At 50.4% G+C, this 23,701-nt stretch overlaps 1 protein-coding gene across 13 annotated transcripts in view; it reads left to right on the top strand.

The window, feature by feature from the left end:
* PLA2G4E (phospholipase A2 group IVE) overlaps positions 1 to 18,463 on the top strand; it is a 62,070-nt gene extending 43,607 nt beyond the window's left edge. For 11 of the 13 annotated variants that reach the window (XM_032343411.1, XM_032343406.1, XM_032343402.1 and 8 more), the window contains 14 exons: positions 1,119 to 1,182; positions 2,015 to 2,175; positions 2,282 to 2,371; positions 2,713 to 2,750; positions 4,656 to 4,791; positions 6,064 to 6,200; positions 8,415 to 8,637; positions 11,359 to 11,473; positions 11,994 to 12,131; positions 12,398 to 12,505; positions 13,072 to 13,275; positions 14,124 to 14,290; positions 15,718 to 15,901; positions 16,381 to 16,601. In XM_032343411.1, coding sequence (XP_032199302.1) covers positions 1,119 to 1,182; positions 2,015 to 2,175; positions 2,282 to 2,371; positions 2,713 to 2,750; positions 4,656 to 4,791; positions 6,064 to 6,200; positions 8,415 to 8,637; positions 11,359 to 11,473; positions 11,994 to 12,131; positions 12,398 to 12,505; positions 13,072 to 13,275; positions 14,124 to 14,290; positions 15,718 to 15,901; positions 16,381 to 16,601 — 1,986 coding nt within the window. Of the gene's footprint in view, positions 1 to 1,118; positions 1,183 to 2,014; positions 2,176 to 2,281; positions 2,372 to 2,712; positions 2,751 to 4,655; positions 4,792 to 6,063; positions 6,201 to 8,414; positions 8,638 to 11,358; positions 11,474 to 11,993; positions 12,132 to 12,397; positions 12,506 to 13,071; positions 13,276 to 14,123; positions 14,291 to 15,717; positions 15,902 to 16,358 lie in introns of all 13 variants that reach the window. The other 2 variants (XM_032343400.1, XM_032343401.1) reach the window with 2 other exon arrangements.
* Positions 18,464 to 23,701: the final 5,238 nt, after the last annotated feature.

Below are 23,701 nucleotides of genomic sequence, written 5' to 3'. Positions count from 1 at the left end.
TTTGTCCTTCCAGGTTCCTGTAGCTCCAGAGGCCACACATGGCTGCTGCTCCCAGGAGAACAGAACCATGGGAGAGAACACAGCCCACCCAAGCCCTTGTCCCAGAGCCTTCCAGGAGTCAGACTAACTGAAGCAGGCCAACAGGGACTTGGGCGGTGGGGTGGGGGCTGGGCCCCTGCTTCTGGGGAGGCAGGGGCTGGAACATCCATCCCATATCCCACAAGGATGACCCCCCCCCCTTGGGAACCTCCCCAGTAAAAGCATCTCCATGGAAGCAGCCTCCTCCCAGATTCAGCCTCCTTCCCATCCCCCCTGCCCCCCAACCCCAGCTCCAATTCCTCTACAAGTACAAACTCGGTGTTTTAAGATTGTCATAATTCAGCTCTGGTTCAGACATTTCAGCTAAATAAATGCATCTCAAGCCTCAGGATTCGAGGAGATCTCCCCCCCACCCCCGAAATCAGTCTTTGGGAGACTGTGGTAAAAGAATCTGACTTTTAGAAGACTATTCTGTTGGGAGTTCTCATTCCAAAGCCCCAAAAGAGGAATGTTCCCTCTTTTTATTTTGGACCAATCCCGCAGCTTCCATCCCTGACGTGTAGCTGAGAACATGACTCCTGGTATATAGAAAGCATATAGCCTAGATTTTTGAAGACAGCTTCATTTTCTTTTTTTTTTTTTTCCCCAAGATTTAAAAAAAATTTTTTTTCTTTTTTTCTTTTGTTATTTATTTGACAGAGAGAGAAAGATCAATCACAAGTAGGCAGAGAGGCAGGCAGAGAGAGAGAGAGGAGGAAGCAGGCTCCCCACTGAGCAGAGAGCCCGATGCGGGGCTCCATCCCAGGACCCTGGGATCATGAACTGAGCAGAAGGCAGAGGCTTAACCCATTGAGCCACCCAGGTGCCCCAGGACAACTTCATTTTCAAATACTGCATCTCTTAATGAGATGACAAGCCTTGATTGCGTTCAGAAAATGTGGTCGGCACACCATGGTTCCCGGGAGCAGGCCCCAAATCAGACCAGCGCTGTATTTATCCCCTGGTTCATCTCCTCCATTTGGCCTGACAGAGGGAGAGGGCAGCCAGCGCTCAGACAGACCCCACTTCCTTTGTTTCAGTCTCGGCAAGTCTCCCGCCTGGAGGTTCATGCAGAGTGTAGGAGGCAGAAGAAGAGGAGGAAAAGTGAGTCTTTTGACTTCCTCTGGGAAGTCAGTGTTTCTTCCCACAGCTATCCTGTGCTGCATCCTGATTGAGCTTGGCCATCGCTCCTCGGGGTCACCTCCCCCTCAGGGGTCATGAACCCCTGGCCTCCCTGCCACTCTACAGGGAGCATGCTCTTCCAGGCACCCATGGGACCCTCAGCACCTGGGCCAGGGCCAGGGTCAGCGGCACAGCACAGCCCTCTCTGCCCACACGGGTTGGCCCTGCATGCCTGGTCTGCTGCAGTGGTCTTCCCCAGGGCAGGTCAGCACTGACAACCCCCACGCCCCCTTCTAGCTGTGCCCCTTCCTCACAGAGGGTCCTAGAATTTCATGGCCAGCAGGGACCTAAGAGATCCACAGTTACAAGTTGCTTCTGCTTACCATTCCATTCCATCTCAGTCATGAAAAACTTCTAGCCCTGTCCCAAGAGAGGAGAGCAGCGTAGCTGCCCGGACATGGGAGAGGGAAGGAGGAAGAAGCCGCACCCCCAAACTGGCGGTATGGAGAGGGCCTGTCTTCGATGCAGGGCACCTCCTGGAGAAGCAGAATCTGGGAGGACCAGTCCAGGGAACTCAGCATCTCGAGGCCTACTGGGGACCTTCTTTGTCCTCATCATACACAGCCACACTAAATACAGCTTCTTGGGCCCTGCCCAGCCTTACAGAATGAGACTTGGAAGCCTTTTAATCTGTGCCCTAGGTTCTTCTGAATCCCTGCCCCCAGGTTCTTCCAGCTTGGCTTTCTCTTGGTGCAAGCTGGGGTGGAGGAGTGAGAGGCTTCTAGGGGCTCAGGCCTCTTGTCCTCTCTTCCAGTGAAGGACCTCCTGGTGACAGTGAAAGAGTCCTTCGAGCACACCCAACGTGTCCCATGCCGCCAGGAGCCCTGCTGCCCAAACCCGGCCTGCTTCCACTACCCCAAGTATTTCCAGCCCTGTATGCATGTGGACGTGCCCACGAGCCAGTGGAGCCATGGGGTACACAACAACGACCGTGGGAGTGGGGGGTAGGAGGGACTGGGGCAGCCAGACCTGCCAGAGGAGCCCCTCACCCCTCCCTCACCGAGCCTGCCCATCCTTCCAGCTTTGCTGCTGCTGTGCGCACAGCAAGAACAGCCCTGTCCGCCAGCCCCTTGACTGCTTCTCTGATGGCCAGACGGTGACCCTACCCGTGGTAAGGGGACCCTGAGCAGCACAGCCAGAAGCTTCTGTGGGAGGAGAATGGGAAGGGCTTGGGGGGTGGTGACATGGGAGAGAGTTCTCTCAGGCAGGACAGAGGAGTCTGCTGGGGTAGGAGACTGCGGGCTGTGCTGTGGGGCCAAAGAGAGTCTGTAGAGGCTGAGCTGAGGGTCATAGAAGGAATGAGGGTAGCATGTGTGTGTGCGCATATGTGTGTGCCCATGTGTGTGCTGAGTCAGATCGGGGGTACCATCTGGTGTGACGCCCCTCCTTTACTTGGTACCCCTTGGCTCTAAATCGTCATCCCTGAAAAGTTGTTCCTCTTTCTCTTCCCAGGGCGAGGACTGTGAATTACACATGAAGTCTACACCCTGGTAAAGCACCCTCCTTCTGTCTACCCCTCTGATTTACTAGAACCGAGGGAGGGAAATGAGGTTTTGACTTGCATTGCCCTGATGTCTCACCAGGCTGAGCATCTTTTCATGGGTTTATTGGCCATGTTTATATCTTTTGGGAGAAATGTCTCTTCAGATCCTTTGTCCATTTTTAAAGTGGGTTACTTGCCTCTTGTTAAGTTCTAAGAGTTCTTTTTATATTCTGTATACAAGTCCCTTGTTGGAGATATGATCTGCAAGTATTTTCTCCTATTCTGGAGGTTGTCTTTATACAATCTTGACAATGTCCTTGGGCGCAAATGCATTTTGAACTTTGGTGATGTCTAGCGCATGCGTATTTTTTCTTTTGTCACCTGTGCTTTTGGCATTATATTTCAGAAATTATTGCCTCATCCAAGGTCATGAGGATCCCCTGCTTTCTTCTTAGAGTTCTTTTTTGTTTTTTTTAAGATTTTATTTATTTATTTGAGAGAGAGACAGTGAGAGAGAGCATGAGCAAGGAGAAAGACTCCCCATGGAGCTGAGAGCCCGATGTGGGACTCGATCCTGGGACTCCGGGATCATGACCTGAGCCAAAGGCAGTCGTCCAACCAACTGAGCTACCCAGGGGTTCCTCTTCTAAGAGTTCTTATGGCTTTAGCTCTCACATTTAGGTCTATGACAGATTTTGAGTTAATTTGTATATACAGCATGAAATAGGGATACAGCTTCATTCTTTTGCATGTGAATCTCCAGTTGTCTCAACACCATTTGTGGAAAAGACTATTCTTTCCCCTCTGAGTTGTCTTGGCACCCTTGCCAAAAATCAGTGATCTGACAAGAGGGACACTCAGCAACTATCAACCAGTGTTGTTATTACTGTTGTTTCATTATTTGTTTTTCATTGAGGCCAAGGAAAGAGGTATTTCCTTACAGTTGTGTCTGTAGGCCTGCATACAACACGGAGGAAACACCATTTCAGGGCTCCCAGGCTCTGCTTTCAAGGACATGTGATCTGGTTGGTGACTCGGGCAACTGAGTAAGGCTCAGTTCTGAAATTGTCAATGGTCAGTCACCCAGAGTCCCAGGGGAATCGAGCCTGGAAGGACACCAGGGACGGACATAGGCAGAGGGAGGAAGGTTCTGGTAAAGCCAAGGGCTGCACAAAGCCTCAGAACCCGGACTGCTTCTGGGATCTGAAAGCCTGTGGCCCCTTCTAAGAAGTAGCAAACAGCGAGGGCACACAGAGCAGCTAGGCTCTTGGCTGCCAGGCCAGGAGCCTGGACGTGTCCAGGGAAGGAAGGTGGTCAAAAGAAGGCAAGTGTTGAACATGCTTTGGCAACTCCTGCTCCACCTGCCTTGCGGACCTATAGGGATGAGAGGGTGACATCAGGAATACGAGGGTTTTCATAGTTACACAAACATACAGAAGGATTATTTACTCCAGGAGCAGGGAGAACTTACCAAAGAACATGAACTCCACAGGAAAGCCCTTACTGTAGAGCGTGGTCTGGAGGGATTGGCTAAAAGAATCCCAGGGCTCCCTATTACCCATGTGTAGCCTCAGGTCATGGAAGATACCTGGGGGAAGTCTTCCTGGGCTTTCCAGATCAGGCTGAGGATGCAGAGGGTTGGATGAGCCCCCAATTTTGCGGAGGACCTGTCTAAAGTGTCAGATAAGGGTTCAGTGGCTTTCCGTTTGTCAGTCTCCTTAAGTACGGAAGACAGTGTTGGGAGGTAAGCACAATTAGCCCCATTTTACAGATGAGAGAGGAGAGACTCTAAGTCACAGGAAAGGTATATGGCAGAACCTGGCTTCAAGCCTATGACCCACTGACCCTAAATATATGTCTTTGTGGCGGTAAAGTCTGCAAGCCTGCTTCTCAGGATCCTCTGTCCCCATAGCCCTCAGACGCTGGACGTGCGGCTGGGCTTCAGCCTGTGCCCCGAGGAGCAGGAGTTCCTGGAGAAGCGGAGAGTCGTGGTGGCCGAGGCGCTGCAACAGGTTTTGCAGCTGGAGGAGGACCTGTCTGCGGACGAGGTGGGTAAGCAGGGGCCTGCCAGCCGGGGCTTCATCCCCCTCTAAGCTGAGCTTGTCCTGCCCACACTGCACACTGCCACCTGCCCCCAAGCCCTTCTCTGCTCCAGAGTGGCTTCACCACTGCCTTTCCTGGGTCCCCAGCGGAGGGCTGTGTTGAATGTGATTAAGTTGTGTGTTTGCAGGGGGAGGGGCGGGGAAGGCAAAGCCGAGAGAGAAAGGAAGGAGTGTCCCTCCCCATCGCTGCGCCTCCCCAGGCACTGAACAGATCCCAAGGGGACCTATGAGGTCTTACACAGGACACAATGGCCTCCTCCCCCCCACCCCCCAGCCGGGAAAACAGCTGAAGCCCTACTATCTCCAATCAAAAGGCCCTGGGCTCTTTGTTCCTCAATTCTCTCTTCCCCCCAAATAGGCGCACAATAGAAAACCCCCCCAGAAAAAAACAACGGTCAGTGGCACACTACAGAGAAGCCCCTTCCCCTGCAGGGCAGGCTTCTTCCCACAGGCAGAGAGTGTGCCTTTGTTAGAGCCCTTTGTCACCTCCCAGGTATGGACAGGTCCACACCCTGCCTTCCCCACACCAGGCAGCAGGTCACCCTCCAAGTGCAAGAGGATGGAGACCTTGTGCCCGAGGACGGTTGCGATGGGACTTTAGTGGACAGAAGGATCTTACCATCCCTGCTCAAATAGAGTACATCTTGGCAAGGATCCCCTTCCCCACTCTCCCCTCTTTAGAGGAAAACCCCAAGGCCATCTTCAACCTTTGTGAATCCAGAGGTGACAACCTCGCTCCTTCCCACGTCAAGAATTCAGTGATTCCAGCTGTTGTACATACAGTGTATACTGAGCACCTGTCACGGGCCAAGTCTGGGCCAGGCACCCCGATAGCACATCCTTGCATAGGAGGAGCCGTTAGGGAATCGCCCACTAGCTGGGTCCTCAAGCGAGTCCCTCAGCCCCCTGGATCCCAGTGTCATCACCTGTTAACTGAGGGCTAGACTAACTGTGCAAAGAACTCTTCCAGCCACCACATGCTGATTGACCAAGCTGTGTGACGCCCCGGCACCATTTATGCTCACCAACTACTGAGTTTGGAGGGAAGATCTAATTCTAGCCCTGTGAAAGGCCATTTTCAGGTCACTTTAGTGCCTTGTGCTCTGCTGTCTGTAGCCAGTCCTCCCGCCTCCACCATTCTTTCTAAGCTTCCGTGGGTCAGTCTGTGTCTTCTCCCTCCCCGCACGGCCCCAACAGTCTGCCTCTGTGTGCTCCCAGGTACCGCTGATCGCCATCATGGCCACTGGGGGTGGAACAAGATCCATGACCGCCATGTATGGCCACCTGCTGGGGCTGCAGAAGCTGAACATCCTGAACTGTGCCAGCTACATCACTGGCCTGTCTGGGGCCACCTGGTAAGGAGCTGGCTGCCACTGCCCAGTGGAGCCCAGAGCAAGCACTAAAGAGGCTGACCAGGGTCTCTGGTGAAGCTTTCCCTGCCCCAAGGTAGTGTGACTCACAAAACTGGGCGGCTCTACCCCTTACAGCTGTGTGATGCTGGGCAGCAGCTTCACTTCTCAGAGTCTCAGTTTCTGAATCTGTAAAATGGGTATAACTAGTATTGACCCCATGGGGTCATTGAGCGAGACTCTCCCAGTCCTGGGTGCCTTGGGGCTGTGGCAGGGATCTAGGAATATGGTAGTTAAGAGTTGTGACCCACTCCTACCATTGACCCATCCTGTTGGGAAGAAATAGCTGCCTTCTCCAACCATGCCAGCTCTCCTAGGCTGTGTGGAGCTGGCCCAGCTGCTCTAGCTGCCCTGACCCCAGCCCACCACCCCCATCCTTGCCCCTCCCTCTGCCCTGGTGCCTTTTTCACTCTCTGCTGGTAAGCAAGGAGAACGAGTCCCCTGAAAACGAGGCCAGTATCCATATGCCTAGGACCCACAGTGCTTGTAGAAGCCCAGAAAAATGTTTTACCTTCTTTTAAGATCAGGGGAAAAAAAAAAAAAAAAAAAAAAAACTTCTTGCCCAAGAACAAATATAACATTATTATATTTATTTTTATACAACAATCATAAAACATGTTTCATATTTTTATGGTGGAAGGGGCCCACATGAGGTCATAGCACAGTCCTGGCAGGGGATCCTGGAACAAAATGGCTGCATCTTCTGTCAGGGACTGGTAGGCCTCTGAGCCATTAAGGTCCCAAGTGGCCCCTCACCCTGGAGGAGCTCTAGGAACTTACATTTGAGCAGTAGATGTGAATTTGCCCTAGGAAGGCCAAGGGCTGCTAGTGTGTCAGAAACTCTGTGGCTTCCGCCCAGATGGGACAGAAGGACAGCTGACGTTTGTTGGCATGGCCTGTGGGTAGTACAATAAGGAGATAAAAGCTGCTTCCATCAGGGCTGAGGGGCATCTGCATCCTTCTGGCCCTGCCTGACAAGCAGGAGACTGGAAGGAACTTGGTGGGTGGGGAGGGGGTACTGTAGGGGAAGAGGGAAGCATCTCCTGGCCTGACAAAGCACTGGGAAGTATCCTTTTAAAATCAATCATTTGTGATGGTTTTGAAATCTTTTAAACATGTAAAAATAAGAGTGAATCTTACGGAGAGCGGGGTGCTTTTTGTCCATGAAATCTCTTGACCAATCCCTACCTTCCTGGACCAGAAACAAGCCCTGTGAAGGAAGAGGCCACTGTTCAGATACAGTGACACTGCAGACAAGGTCACCCAGGGCACGGGGGTTCCAAGGTGCTGTCCTGACTTCAGCAGAAAAGCTAGCTCCAGACCAAGAAGAGACCTAGGGCTATAGGGGTCACTGTTTTTGTTTTTGTTTTACTCCTTCCCATTGCCCATGTATAAGTTCAGAAGAAGCAGGGGAAATAAATCTTTAGCCAGCACTGTAATTATGGGAATGGATGCAACGAAGTGGAAAGAGTCCAGGATTTGGAATCAGCCAAACCTGGGTTCCAATGTTGGCCTCACCACTCCATGACCCAGCATACACTTTGTCCTGGCCACTGTTTGAATCTCTTTAAATTGCATTAACTCATGGTAACCTTCACATAACTCTTTGAGGTAGGTGCAGTGCTAATTCTCTCCGTTCTACAGATGGGGAAACTGATGGACGAGCAGTTAGATAACTTGCCCAGGATTACACAGCTAGTGAGTGGCAGAGTGTGGTTTTGAACCCAGGAAGATCTTGGTCCAGAATCCTTGCTCTTTTTTTTTTTTTTTTTTAGATTTTTTTTCTTTATTTGAAAGAGAGAGCGAACACGAGCAGAGAAAGGGACAGGGGGAGAAGGGGAATCGGACTCCCCACTAAGCAGGGAGCCAAATGCAGGCTCCATCCCAGGACCCTAGGATCATGACCCAAGCTGACGGCAGATGCTTAAGCAACTGAGCTACCCAGGTGTCCCCAGCAGCCTCACTCTCAAGCAACATGCTATACCTGGCCCATGGTAGCCATTGTGACTATGATTAAAAATGTCCACCCCTTCCCTCCAGGCTCCTCTCCTGATGAGTTAGGGTCTCCCACGATCTGTCCACCTTCTCTCTGGCCAGGGCCCAGAGTTGATTGGACCAGGACTGGCTCAGTTCTATCCCCGTGTGTGTGTCTCTCTCCAGGACCATGGCTACCTTATACCGTGACCCTGACTGGTCCTCCAAAAACCTGGAGCCTGCCATATTGGAGGCGCGGAGGCATGTGGTCAAGGACAAGATGCCTGCCCTGTTCCCAGACCAGCTGGCCAAATTCCAGGAAGAGCTTCAGCTGCGTAGTCAGGAAGGCTACAAGGTCACCTTTACAGATTTCTGGGGCCTGCTGATCGAGGCCTGTCTGGGGGATGAGGTAGGTGCTTAGCTTCTTCTGAGGTCCAGCCTGCCCTGGCTGATGACCTGCTCTCTTTCTTCATCAGGGGGTTCTGGACTTACTTCTCAGAAGAAGGAAGTTAGCTTAGACCTGCAGATTCAACTGTGGGTCATAGGAAGCATGAGGTTCCCAAGCACATGATGGAGGAAGATTGTGGAATTGGCTTGCCACATCCCTTTAGTGTATGACTGAGACCCTTGGGGTGGGGATGGCTTAGGAACAGTCCTGCAGATTGGCGGCATGTCCTCTGGATCATGCCAAGTTACCACAAGAGAACAGGGGGAGGGAGCTGGAGGAGGTTGGACAGACATCAGACTGATACAAGTCTGACCCCAAGTGGAGGAGAGAGGGAAGAAGGGCTGGGTGGAAGCATCCAGGACTGCTGATCTAGAAGGTTCAGTAAGTCCGTTGGATAGGCCTCTAGACAAGCTGCTGGTCAGAGGAGTTTGGGGCCCTCCATGGACATAAATGCGCATGCCTCAGGATCCCTCCTGCTCTTAGACATGTGCTGGGAGCAGCCCAAGCCTTGTGACCGCAGCACAAACTCAGTGCAGTTCTGGGAGGCCCTTAGTTGATTATACTCCTTGTAGCTGAAGATCTGTAGGGCCCCTTCTCATGGCTGCCTTACAGAGGTTGTGTCCAGAAGTTCCTCCCTGCTCTGAGATCCAACAATCCGAGCACCGTGTGCCCAAGAAGAGAAACAGTCTATATTGGGGGCTCTCAGCTGCTGGGGCACTCTGTGCAAGGTTGTGGAGCAGTGGCATTGAGGGGAACACCCTCAGTGGTTCAGCGAACACCCAGACTCTTCCAGCTGCACAGGCCCTGGGGAGGGACCAGCTGTGGCTGTCACTTGTCCCCAAAGCAGAGCTTCCCACCTAATTTCTCTCCAGACCTGCAGTTCTCAGCCCCACTCCCAAAAGGCTCTGAGGAGTTCTGAATTCTAAACACAGCTTGCCAGGAAACGGAAGGATAACAAATTATATTCTAGGTGGTCTGTAGAGAGATGAAGGTCATCTCTGAAGTGATAGATGACCTGAACTTCATCTTGGAAGTGCATTTATTCCTTCATTTTTTTTTTCTTTCAAAAAAATTAAGTACCTCCCGCATGTCAGAAACTATGCCAGGCAATGGGGGTTTGGAACTGAGGCACTCACAGCTTTTGGTGGGTCGCACCCACTCTCCCCCTCGATAACCACCATCTAATCTGTGCTTATGATGAAGCAGGACAGGTGGAGACTGAAGGAGTTGGCCTTTGGGTTTAGGCAGGTTGGGATTTAAATCCGGGTCCTGCTCTGTGCCATTCCTTAAATGGAAACTACATCTATAAGGGGTAGTTAATATTTCAAACAATACTTAGTGCCCCATGTGATGAGGAGGAAAGCACCCAGGCTACTGACAACAGACACCTGAGTGTTGCCTGGGGTGGAGTAGGAGGAGGAGCCAAGGTTCCCAGAAGGGCAAGTGTAGGATTGAAATTTGGAGGTCTCTACTGTTCCACTCTGGCCAAGGCAGGAGCCTCTTCCCCTTGGACTCCTTTGACCGTGAGTGTAGACTGCATTCTTCCCTGAGTCTACAGTTTTCTCTACTTCCAGTACTCAGCTTTGCAGTGCCCAGATCTCTGGGCCATTGTGAAAGGTGCCCTGCTTGCCTTTCAAGGGAGGCCCAAGAGTTGTTTGCCCCACATATGTGTTTAGCATCCCACACAAGGTCAGGGGCCTTCACACACCTGAATAACCCTGGATGGTCACCCAGCAGGCAGCTGCATAGAGCCTAAGGTCAGAGCGTGGCCCTCTAACCCCTCACCTGGCCTGTCTACAAAGGTTGATTCATTTCAGTAGGTGGCTTGTGGCCCTGGCTGTTCCGCAGGGACAGGGAGGCCGCAGTTCCCCCACGGGGCACAAGAGGGCGCCCATGACTGGCTACTGCTGACTCCCCTCTGATTTGGCAGCACCATGTTCTGGGGACTCAGAGGGACCTTAGCTGCCAGCTGACCTTGGCTGCCAGCTAGTGCACCATTTCCAAGCCTTTTGTTTAGATTTTTTAAAAAAGATTTTATTTATTTATTTGATAGAGAGACACAGCAAGAGAGGGAACCCAAGTAGGAGAAGTGGGAGAGAGAGAAGCAGGCTTTCCACCGAGTGGGGAGCCCGACGCAGGGCTCGATCCCAGGACCCTGGGATCATGACCCAAGCCAAAGGCAACCGCTTAACTGACTGAGCCACCCAGGTGCCCCTGTTCATATTTTTTCTTTTTAAAGCAGCTTTCCTCCTCCTTCCCAAACAAATTTTATGAGGGAGCCCAACATGCAAAAGCAGAGAAGAAAAATGCACCTGCTCTGGGGTATGTTGGGTGGAAGATGATGGGGATGGAGAGGGACAGTGGTGGCCTTTTCCACCCCTACTTTTTCCTTCTCTGGTCCTTGAGACACCAGGAGAATCTTGGGACTCTGAGGAACAGCCCTAAAGTGTAGATTCACCCCCACTCCCGTCCATGTGTCTGGGATGGTGAATAGCCCAGGGACGAGCGAACATTCTCTGGGTACATTTTAAGAGCAGGTTTGACTGGTGTCAGCTGGGATCTGCACAGTGGCCGGATGGGCTCAGGAGCCAGGAAATGGCCTGCTGGAGGTCCAGACCATCCCCCTTACTCTGCACTGCCTCCAGGCTGCCTGTGCTTCTTCACCATTTCATGTCCCCACAGAGAAATGAATCCAAACTGTCAGATCAGCGTGCTGCTTTGTGCCAGGGCCAGAACCCCCTGCCCATCTACCTCACCATCAATGTCAAGGATGATGTAAGCAACCAGGATTTCAGAGGTAACACTGGTGGCTAGTTTATAAGGGGGTCCCTTCTCAGCAGGCAGAGGTACCCAGGGCCCCAGCACACGCCCAACCCACCACATTTGCCCCCTCCACCTCAACTTGGCTACCCCTTCTGTGTGGATGGATCAGGCTGGTGGGGGCTTGTGGCTTTTCTAGGAGCAGAGGTTTGATGGGACAGAGGTAGTAAAGTTAAAAAAGGGAGGGGGTTCTAAATATTTCTCAAGGTTCCCAGACTGAGGGACTCTAGAAACCTGCTCTGCCTGCTTCTAGGTCAGTTGTGAGCTCGGTTTATCCAGTTTGGTGGAGCAAACTAGCCATGCTGGTGACAAAGCAGTCCGACTGGCCAGCAGTAGCCAGTCTTGGGCGCCCCCTTGTGCCCTGTTGGGGGAACTGTAGTCTCCCTGTCCCTACCAGCCCCCGCGCTCCATGCCCCTGATCTGTAGGAACCCTGAGGAGGGAGGGTGGGGCTCTGAAGGCCTGAGACTGACACGCCACCCTTCTGCCCCCCATGCAGAGTGGTGCGAATTCTCCCCTTACGAGGTAGGCCTGCAGAAGTACGGGGCCTTCATCCCCACCGAGCTCTTCGGCTCTGAGTTCTTCATGGGGCGGCTGATGAAGAGGCTCCCAGAGTCACGGATGTGCTACATGCTAGGTGACTCCTGGTGGGGGGGGGGGGGCAGGGGAAGGCCCGTTCCTTTCCCCCAGGATCTTGTCCTGGGTTCCGGTGTTGGTTTGGGTTATCCCTTGAGAATGGGACCCTCCTGCATTTGCCGGGGCGAGGGTGGGGGAGACCAAAGTCTGTCTCACCCCCTGAGCAGCCAGACTGGGAGGGAACATCAAGGTCAAGGGAGAAGCAGGCAGTGTTTGGGTGGCTGGGGCTCTGGGGCAGAGCCACTCATGGCTGGTCCTGCTCCCTAGGCTTGTGGAGCAGTATCTTCTCCCTAAACTTGCTCGATGCCTGGAATCTGTCCCAAAGCTCGGAGGAGTTCTTCCACAGGTGGACGAGGGAGAAAGTTAACGACATCGGTGGGTGACCCCACTGGCTTCCCCTCTTTGGTTGGGGGATGTAGGGGTGGGGGGTGGATAACAAACCAAGGCCCAATCCACCTGGCCACCGGTTTCAGCGCCATGTCTGTGGTTCCAAGATGAGAAAGCAGCTAGGATGAGGTCGTCCTTGCCTGGAGGGGAGGGAGAGGGAGGCTCCATCACAAGCTTCAGGGGCCAGCTCTGGCCTAACTGGGCGGTGAGGGTGGGGGAGGGCCCAGCAGAGGGGCACAGTGCCCTGGAGAGCTAACCGGGTAGGGATCCATGAGCACAGTGACAAGTGGCTCTTGTAGATTCCCTGTCTTCTCTGGGACACCCCCCCCCCAAATTACTTGTCATCACCCCTCTTCTCCACCGCCCTGTCCCTTGATCTCTCACCTGGGTCTTCCTGGCCCCAATGCCAGGGCCTTATCATCTCAGCAAGGAAGGTGTGAGCCTCACTTCCAGTGGCTGAACCCTGGGTGTCAGGTAACCATGCAGGCTTTGCCTGGGCCGTCTGGGGACCCCAGCTCTTGTGACCTGCCTTCCGTCCTCCCTCTCCCCTGCAGAAGATGAGCCACTCCTGCCTGAAATCCCCAAATGTGATGCGACTGTCCTGGACACCGCGGTGGTGATCCCGGGGTCGTGGCTGTCCAACACTTTCCGCAGCATCCTCACCCACCGGGCCTTCGTGTCTCAGTTCCACAACTTCCTGCGGGGGTTACAGCTGCACACCGACTACCTCCAGAACAACCAGTTCTCCATGTGGAAAGGTAACCCTCCCTGGCTGCCCGCCCTGGCCTGGATAAAGGGGAAGGGCATGTTGAGGCTGCTGTGGAGAAAGGCTGGCGAAGCCCCTCTGGCCATGTTCTCTGGGGTCAGGGGTTGGGGGGGAGGCAGACTCTCTCCAGGGTGTCTTCCATGTTTGGCGAGGTTCTGAACGTAGGCGCTGTACTGTTGTTATGTAATTACTTGAATCTGTACAACAATCCCAGCAGGTAGAACTTGGGGAAATGTGGGCCTTGACTTGCTCTCATTGTGCTCTGGGGGCCCCTTTTAATGGGAGTGGTGCCCTCTGAGGGTGCAGCAGGGATGACCCAGCTCAAGAACCCCCAACATGGTAAGTGGCGGGGCCAGGTCTTAAATCATGGTCACGCAGCTTCAACTTGGTGCCCCCTCCCCTTCCTGCTAAGGCTTGAAGATTGACTTGCCCCTGTCTTTGGAATTTTCCTTGGCTACAGCCTGCCAGTGGCTGCTTTGGCCTGGCCTAACGATGCTCATTCTCCCTGTCTGGGGCAGAAAGGGCAGCTGGCTCTGGGCCCAGCATGTGCACTGATTTATAAGATATTGTTATACCCCTGCAATCCCAAATCTCTGTGGCTTAGTCAGAAGAGTTTTTATCTGTGTTGTAGCAAAGACTTGCTACAGCCCCCAGGATAATGCTCTTCTGTATCAGCCCCCACCCCAAGGGGCACTGGGACTCATGGGGGGGGGGTCCTGGCTGGAAGGGGTTAGGCCCGGGGCCCAGGCCCAGGTGAAGGAGCTCCAGTCAGGGTGTTCCGTCCATCCGCTAAGATCAGGGCACCAAGGCATGACGGTAACTGTAAATCCTGACTTTCAGACACAGTGCTGGATGGCTTCCCGAACCAGCTGACAGAGTCTGTGAACCACCTGTGCCTGTTGGACACCGCCTTCTTCGTCAACTCCAGCTACCCGCCCCTCCTGAGGCCTGAGAGAAAAGTGGACCTCATCATCCATCTCAATTACTGTGCTGGGTCCCAGACAAAGGCAAGTGTGACAAAGAAAGGCTCCTGCCCACTGGCAGGCCACTCGGTTGTGGGATCTCCCAGGACCGAGCCCCCACAAAACTGGGAAATGGAGAACAGACTTTCCCCCACGGGCCCCAAGACTTAGCATCTGAGAGACTCAAGCTGTTCTACCTGGCGTGAGGTTAGCCATCCAAACCTCTTGGGGCGGGGGCGGGGGGTGGACGTTGGGCAGCCCGCTGGCCCTCACATGCAGCGTGGGTTTCAAGGGGACCCATGGAGCAAATTCTAGTTTTATTTCAAGCAATTTTATGATCTGAGCATTTGCTGTATTTGGCCATTCATTAGCTGCAAAAAAAAACGGAGTTTTTAAAAATAACTTTAATGGGGGTGCCTGGGTGACTCAGAAGGTTAAGCCTCTGCCTTCAGCTCAGGTCATGGTCCCAGGGCCTTGGGATCGAGTCCCACATCGGGCTCTCTGCTCAATGGGAGCCTTCTTCTTTCTCTCCCTCTGCCTGTCATTTCCTCTGTTTGTGCTTTCTCTCTGGCGAATAAATAAATAAAATCTTTAAAAAAATAATTTAATGGAGTCCAGTCCATTCTAAAGTTTTGTACCACTCCAAGAGTTTATAATGTCCTATTTTTAAAATAATCACATTGCCCTTTTCCGCAGGAAATAGGGCCCTCCATGAGATTATATGAAAAGCCAGGATCAGAGGTTTTTATTTATTTTTCTCTATTTACCTTTGAAAAGTTCTGGCCTTTTAAGGGGGAAAAAACTGTTTTTTGGTCTCCTTTACTATAGTGCTATCCTGAAGCCCAGGAAAGGGGCTTACAGACAGAGGACCAGCAGGACACCAATGATAAGGACTCAAGTGTATAAATGAGTAACGCTGTGCTTTCCTACCTGTGCTCTCACTTGACCTTTACCCCAGCCAGCTCTTTGAGGTAAATGGCGCAGTCAGGAAACAGGCACAGAGAGGGAAAGTGGCTTGCTTGAGATCGCACAGCTAGTGTGCTTGGAACACAGGGTGAGGGCAGAAGTAAGGGGATTCTGATGTTCTCAGTCCACTGCTCTTTCTGTTACATCATATTTTATAAAGATGCCCTTTCAGAGTCCTTTCCAGCCTTGTGGCCCTTTGTCCGTTCCAAAGGCCATGCCCATCTCACAGGAGCCTGGCCAGACGTGGCCTAGCTCCAATCACCCTCAGTCTGCCTCCCATATCTCCCCAGGTCTGTGTTTTGAGTGAAGCATCCTTGAAAGGGCTTCTCTCCACCTTCAGAAGGAGCTTACAGTTGGACACACACCAACCTACCGCCTCAGGCCCTTTGTTCCAAAAATAGCACAAAGAGGCAAAGCCATGTGAGACCTGAATTGTTGTCTGGGGGAAATCAGGAAGCTGGAACTAAGAACTTCGTGTTGCTTACCCACCCCACCTCTCATTCCAGCCCATGAAGCAAACCTGTGAATATTGCTCGGTGCAGAACATCCCCTTCCCCAAATACGAGCTGCAAGAGGACGAGGAAAACCTCAAGGAGTGCTACTTGATGGAGAATTCCCAGGAGCCTGATGCCCCCATCGTGCTTTTCTTCCCACTTATCAATGACACCTTCCAGAAGTACAAGGCCCCAGGTAAGCCGCCTCCGAGCTTGGTTCCCACCACCCGCTTGCTAGCCTTGGGCTGAGAGCTCCTGTGTTTAGCCCAGCCCCATCATCTATCTGACTGTACTAGCAGGGAAGCCCAGCTCCCCTCTAGCCTGAACCAACCTTGGCTTTGGGAAGAAAGCAAAGCCCCTCCCCTGCGTGAGCCAGCAATGTCATCCTCTGCTCTTTCAGTCATTCAGCATTTATCCACATCCCACTAGGTGCCCCGTGCTGTGTCCTGCTAGGGTGGCCCTAAGATAGGCAAGCTGCATCTCTCCCCTGGGGAGGGTGGAGGTGTGCACATGTGCGCATGTGTGTGCATGGGTGCTCGTGTATGTGGGCGCCCATGTGTGCGTGGTTTTCGCACAGGTGTGAGTACCCACGTGGGCGGGGCAGGTCATGGGGAGAGATACAGAAGCAAATCATTACAACCCTCCATGTATAGCAAGTCCTTCTGCTGCCTCCAGGTGTGGAGCGAAGCCCCGAGGAGCTGGAGCAGGGCCACGTGGACATTTATGGCCCCAAAACCCCATATGCTACCAAGGAGCTCACATACACAGAGGCCGCCTTTGACAAGCTGGTGAAGCTCTCTGAGTACAACATCCTAAATAACAAAGACAAGCTTCTTCAGGCCTTGAGGCTGGCGGTGGAGAAGAAGAAACGCCTGAAGAGCCAATGTCCCTCCTAAGTCACAGCGAGCCTCACCGATCCTATGTCTGCTTCTAGGGTCAGAGGCGCCGAGCCCATGGGGGCTGACCTGCTTGCACTGCCAGCTCTGCTATCTGGCGAGGGGTGTGGGCAGGCTGACCTGGGCTTTCTATCAAAATAATAAAAATTTAAACAAGTTGAGGGAGATAGAGAGAGAAGGAGACAAAGGAAAACAACGTAGGCAAGTGTTGGGATTTTAGACCTGCAGGAATTTTTTTTTTTAAACCTGTCCCTGCAAGGAAGGGGGTCCCATAGCCACAGGGTCCCACAGGGTCTCCAAAGTGTGGAGAATAAAATCGTGGCCTGTGGAAAAGACTGGTTCCCCCAGAGACCTCAGCCTGCGAGCTGGAGCTCAAAGCCTCCTCCACTCAACTCCTCCCAGACTCCTGGCATAGAGGGCCTCCAGGAATAAATAAGGGGAGGAACCTGAGGAGTATGGCGGGCTCTCTGGAAAAGTGCCTTTTTAAATTAAAGGCAATCATGATTTTTATAGGCTATTACATTTTGTGGTTTTCATTGTTTAGAATCAGGGTGTTCATAGATAGTGTGAAGCCAGAGCATCTAGACCCAGCACTGGTCTCTTCAACAACAAAGCCAGACTAGGTAGGTGACAGGTCTCAGCGGCCCCTCTCTAGCCGCTCTGAGCCCCAGGACCGGTGATTCCTGGGATCTCAACCAGACAGCCTCATCTGAGCACCCACGAAAATGCCAGGCAAAGCCCGAGTTTGCAGCTCAGGCTCACCAAACAAGGATCGGGGGGTGCAGCTCAGGGACGTCTGAGCAGGTAAATGGAGTCAGGCTTCGGGCTAGCGCTCGCCGACCAGCCTGCTCCAGGAGCACTTCTCCGTTCCCTTCTCACCTTCCTCTCCTATTTTCAGGTGGGATTATTTATTTCTAAATGGGATTCCTCTTATCTATCATGTAAAAAACGCTGTGGCCAGTATACCCGAAGCTCTCAGAGAGTCACGAGTCAGGGAGAGAACAAACAAGGAAACCCTTCAGGGAGTAGGTTAGCCCTGAGGAAGAAATGCGTCCAGAGCGCCCGCCCGCAGCCAAATCACTGGGAAAACCCTGGGACACAGAGAAGCCCAGCAAAGTGTCCAGGCCTCCCATCAGGCTAGGAACATGACTAAAGAAATAGGTCACCTGAGTCATAGAGAAGCCCAGGCCGATGGAAGGTGTGACCAGAAAGGCATGTGGTCCCCACGAGGCCCAGCAAACCTGGAAGACTTGGCCCTCTTTCCTGGCCTCTAGGAGATGATGAGTAGTGATAGGTAACGAAAGTTCAGAAAAATCGACTTTCAAAATCCATCCTTGCTACTCAAAGTGTAATGGGGACTCATCAGAAATGCAAAAGTTCAGGCTCCACCCCAGGTCTGCTGAATCAGAATCTGCATTTTCAGGAGATTCCCACCTCCCCTCTGCACCCCGTGGTGGAGCATGGAGCATCCCATGCTCCATTCCCACGAGACTACACATATTAAATTTGAATGGTGTAGATTTATGCCACACTCCCCTATAAGCTTGGAAAGCAGGAATCCATGAGCGCCCCTAAGCCACTGGTAAACAGGGCTCCTGGACCTGCGAAACTGGTCCCCGCCCAGATAATGCGGACCTGAGACACCGCCCATGCCCTCCGAGGGAGCAGCCAACAGCCTCGACCTTCACATCTTTTCTTTCCATCTGCAACAAACAGGCTCTCCTTAAATTAGAGTGAGCCACGCTGTAAGACCTGTTTGCTGGCCGGAGAAGACAGCCCTGCCTTGGATTCATCAAAGTGCGTACAATGAGGCTTGTAAAACCATTGTATTATTTGTTCACAGAATAAAATGGCCCTGTGGGTAAATGCTGTTGACTCATCTTTGCTCATACAGTGCTACAAAACCAGCCAACTCCTGCCCTCACCCCTGCCTGGGCTTCTCACACACCACTGTGTTCTGTCCCCACGTCCCCGTGAAAACACTTCTCCCCAAGGTCACCAGCGTCCTAATTGCCAGATACACTGAGCCAAATGGCACCAGCCCTTTATAGGCCTTATCTTACTTGATTGTTCTCGGTATTTGGCACCGCAGACCACTCCTGCTTCCTGAAACCATCCCTTCCCACGACTTCCTTGCCAACAGCAGTTCAACTCTGTTCCGCCTGCAAATATATCTTGCCTTCTCACTACATGCCAGTCACTGTGGTAGGCACTGGGACAATAAAAATGATTAACAATTGACCCCACACTTCAAGGAGCTTCCTTTTGGTCCCTCATAGAAGGGCTTCATGAAAACAGAGCCTTGCGAGACAAAGGGAAAGTTCCATATTAGCGGTATACACATGGGGCACGCATTAGGGGCTGCCAGCTAGGCTTCCGCCTAGAGGGAAGGGGCCAGCTTTGCTGGACACCATCCATCCTGGTTTCCTTCCCACTTTCCAGCCCCTCCTGTTGTCTCACTGCCCCTGCCCTCCATTAACTGCTGGTATTCCCGGAGGTTCTCTCCTCAGCTCTCCTCTTTCCACTCTGTACTCCTTAGGCGATCTCATCTACACCCAGGACTTCAACTACCACTTCTATCTTGAAAATTCTCAAACCTTTAGCACTAGCCAAGCCAGTTTCCTAAGTTCTTGATTCGTGGATTCAAATTCTATACCAGTTAGCATTATTTTTCATTACATAATCAAAAAGGTCAAGAAACTTTTGATCTTTTGATTCTTAAGAGTGTCTTAAAGAAGATAGAAGAAATTGATTTCTCTATTTCTTAGCAGATACCCAGGTTCCTCTTAGCTCTTGCTTCTGCCATCCTCAAGTTTGCCTTCTGGTCCAATACAGCTGCTAGAGCTCCACCCATTGTATCCACATTCCAGACAGCAGGGAGGTTAAAGGGTTCTGAACTCCTGCTGACAGTGAGCACACCAAAGTAGCCCTGGTCTGCCTACCTCTGAACATCTTTTCTGTGACAGAAAACTCAATTTTTACCTTAACAAGATAATGAGAATTACCAGTTGTCCCAATTTTCTATTGCTGAGCAAACAAACACAAACAAAACAAAACCCAGAATATAACGGCATAAAAGAACCACCATTTGATTATGCCTACAGATTCTATGGGTCAGGAATTTAAAAAGGGCACAGCAAGGACAACTCTTATTCATGCTGGGAGGCCTCCGCTGAAATGACTTGAAGTGCTTGGGGAGGGCTCAGAGGGCTGGGGTCTGGAAGAGCTGGAGCAGAAGGATCTACCTCTGAGATGAGCAGTGCCTGGGTGAGAGAGGCTGGGACGGCTGAAGGACAAGCTCAGTTTGATTGACTATCAGAGCACCTTCATGTGGCCTCCTCAGTGTGGTGGTTTCAAGATCCCCGGCTTTCTTAAATGGCAGCTCAGGGCTCCAAGAGCAAGTGTTACTCAGCGACAGGTGCCTTGTGTATTATGATCCAGTGTCCGAAGGCACAGACCATCACTTTCACAGCACACTATTGGCAGACGCACTCACAAGCCAACCTGGATTCTAGTGGAGGGGACCCAAGATCCCATCTCTCGATAGGAGGCATATCGAAAAATACGCATGGCTATATTTAAATCCCAGCCTGAGTAATTGAATCCTTAATGCTGACATTCCCTCTCTTCCACTAAGGAAATGTCACATTTGGGTTCTGTTATTGCAGATTCTATATCTAGGAACAAATTCAGTGCTAGATAGGAATTAGTTTCATCTCTCACTAGCAGAGACCTAACAAATAGGGGCCTCAATACATTCATGGGAAAAAAGCCCACAGGGAGGCCATCCAAGGCTGGCATGGCATGTCCAGGACTCATCAGGGATTCTGCTCCTTCCAGCTCTGAGTTGCCTTCCCATGTGTAGTTCTTGGCCTCATGGTCCGAGATGGGCCCTTAGGTGCCAGCCAACACATCCCTATCCCAGACTATAAGAGAGAGGACAGGGAGAGCCAAATGGAACTTTTTCTTGTTCTAAAGGAGACTTCCTGCAACTCCCATGCATCCTTCAGGTAACATACCAGCAACCATCCCTTGGTCTTAGGATCACACTTAATTGCACAGAGACTGGAAAATTTTGTCTTTACCTGGTAGCAATGGGCCCGGCTAAAAATGAGAGATCGTGTATAAGTGGCTGGTTGTCTTACTACAAATACCTACTAGACATCTCCACCTGCCGTGTCTTATTAGCCAACATCTCCAAGTGGCAGCAGTGACTTGGGTAAGTGGCCACAGAGAAAGGAGAGGTGTGTGTGAGAATGAAAGGGCTCTTTGCCAAAGTACCTCCTCTAATCTCTTTATCCTGTGTCTCTCAGGTCTTTAACTTCTCTGGGACTTAAAGTATCAGAGTAACACACTGCACTTTGGTATGCATATAGAACAACCACTGAATATGATCTACGGCAAACCTTGTGAGGGGAGCCTGGGTGGCTCAGTCAGTTAAGTGTCCGATTCTTGATTTCAGCTCAGATCACGATCTCAGGGTCATGAGATGGAGGCCCATATTGGACTCCGGGCTGGGCATGGAATCTGCTTAAGATTCTCTCTCCCTCTCCCTCTGTCCTTCCCTACCCTGCTCACACCTACCAGCACAGTCTCTCTCCCTCTCTTAAAGGAGAGCAAACCTTGTGAACATCAAATTACCAAGAATAAGAAGGAAAAAAAAAAAAAACCCTTCCACAAGAATTACGATTAAAATTTCCATATAGCAAAGAGAGTTGTTGAGTATTATTATCAAAATACTTATTTCATGAATTATTTAATCCAACAAAAAACAAGGTAACTAATGGCACTCTCTGCAAAACATTAGCCTGGAAATAATAATGGGATTCAGATGAAAAGGTGACCGTGATTGGAATTGTTGAGTCTGAAGAAAGAAAACCAAAAGAAGATCACAGCTTGTAAATGGATGTGAGATGACTGTCCTGAGGGCGATCAAGAATGAAAACAGTTGTATGAAGACAGAAAAGGGAGAAAAATAAGATGTTGTAATTTGTCCTCTGGACCAGGCTCTTTCAGGACTTCCACTGGTTTTAAGATTAAAGGCAATAACTTTTTTTCTTCCTTCAATTTTTTTTTAAAGATTTTATTTATTTATCTGACAGACAGAGGTCACAAGTAGGCAGAGAGGCAGGCAGAGTGAGAGAGGAGGAAGCAGGCTCCCCCTGGAGCGGAGAACCTGATGCGGGACTTGATCCCAGGACCCTGGGATCATGACCTGAGCCGAAGGCAGAGACTTAACCCACTGAGCCACCCAGACGTCCCCCCTTCAGATTTTTTCTGATTGTAAAACAGGAGCCTGTTTATTGTGTAACATCTGAAAAATGCAAAAGCACATAAAGAAGGAAACTAAGAGCATTTATCATTCCAAAACCCAGAGGTCATTACTATTTTGGGGTTCATCTTTCCATGTTTTCATGTCTTTAGAGACTTTTTTTTTCCCAGAAGTACAAAAACCCTATACATTTTAAATTATGGTAAAATATACATGATGTAAAATTTACATCTTAACCATTTTTATAGCCATTTTATAGCCCAGTAGTGTTACCTATGATCACATTGTTGTGATCTCCTGGATTTTTTTCATTTTGCGAAACTGAAACTCTATACTACTGAAAACTTCTCATTTCCTCTTCCCTCCAGCCTCCAGTCACCACCATTCGACTTTCTGTTTCTATGAATTTGACTACTTTAGATACCTCATAGAAGTGGAATCATATACTATTTGTCTTTTTGTAACTAGTTTATTTCACTTGGCGTCATGTTCTCAAGGTTCTTGCAGATTATGGCATGTGACAGGACTTCCTTCCTTTTTAAGCCTAAATAATTTTTCATTGTATGTATATACCACATTTTGTTTATCCATTCATCCATTAGTGGAAGCTTGGGTGGCATCCACCTCTTGGCTATTATGAATAGTGCTGCTATGAACACGGATGTGAAAATATCTCTTAAAATCCCTACCTTCATGTTTTTTGAAAGTAGGATGACTGGAACACCTAGTAGTTCTGTTTTTAATTTTTCAAGGGATTACCATGCTGTTTTCCATAGTAATTGAATGTCTTCTCTTCTGTAATCTTTTTTCCACTTAAAAATATATTCTGAGTATTTTCCCAGCTCATTAACATTCTTTTTCTATAACACAATTTTCAGAGACTGCGTAGGAATCCATTATCTATCTAACTAATCCTCCACTGGGGGAACAGCTAATTACAGCTTTTCACTATTGTTAGTGCTATGCTGATAAACATGCTTTAGGTAAAGCTTAGCACTGCTTATTTCCTCAGGGCAAAATTTCTGAGTCTAGAAGTCTGAGCATTTCTAACAACTAGTAAACATAGAGTTAAACAAGATAAACCACAGATATTTAAAGCACACAATTTGATGAGTTTGAGCAGATCTGTACAACTGTCAACCATCACTACAATCAAGATAATGAACAAATTCTTCATCCTCAAAACTTTTCTCATGCTCTTCGTCATTCTTCCCTATGTTCTTCCTTTGCTGGCTAATGCAGTAAGTATATGCTTGACGTTTTAAGAAATTGCCAAACCGGGGCACCTGGGTGGCTCAGTGGTTTAAAGCCTCTGCCTTCGGCTCAGGTCATGATCCCAGGGTCCTGGGATCGAGCCCCACATTGGGCTCTCTGCTTGGCAGGGAGCCTGCTTCCCTTCCTCTCTCTCTACCTGCCTCTCAGCCTACTTGTGATCTCTGTCTGTCAAATAAATAAATAAATAAAATTTAAAAAAGAAAAGAAAAGAAAAGAAATTGCTAAACTGTTTTCTAAAGGAGTTATATAATTTTCCATTCCACCGTCAACATATGAGAGTTCCAGTTGCTCCACATCCTCACCAACAACTGGTATGGTCAGTCTTCTAATTTTAGGCATTCTAATAGGTATGTAGTAGTATCTTGTTGTGGTTTTAATTTGCATTTTCCTAATGACTCATTAAAAAGATGTTGAACATCTTTTTATGTGCTTATTTGCCCATACATCTTCTCTGGTGAAGTAGCTGTTTAAATTTTTTCTCTATGTCTTAAATTGGGCTGTTTTCTTATCATTAAATTTTAAGAGGTCTTTGTATATTCTGGGTATAAGTTCT

This window comes from Mustela erminea, chromosome 5 (genome assembly GCF_009829155.1).
Source record: "Mustela erminea isolate mMusErm1 chromosome 5, mMusErm1.Pri, whole genome shotgun sequence".
Taxonomy (NCBI): Eukaryota; Metazoa; Chordata; class Mammalia; order Carnivora; family Mustelidae; genus Mustela; species Mustela erminea.
This window is presented reverse-complemented; position numbering and strand designations above follow the sequence as displayed.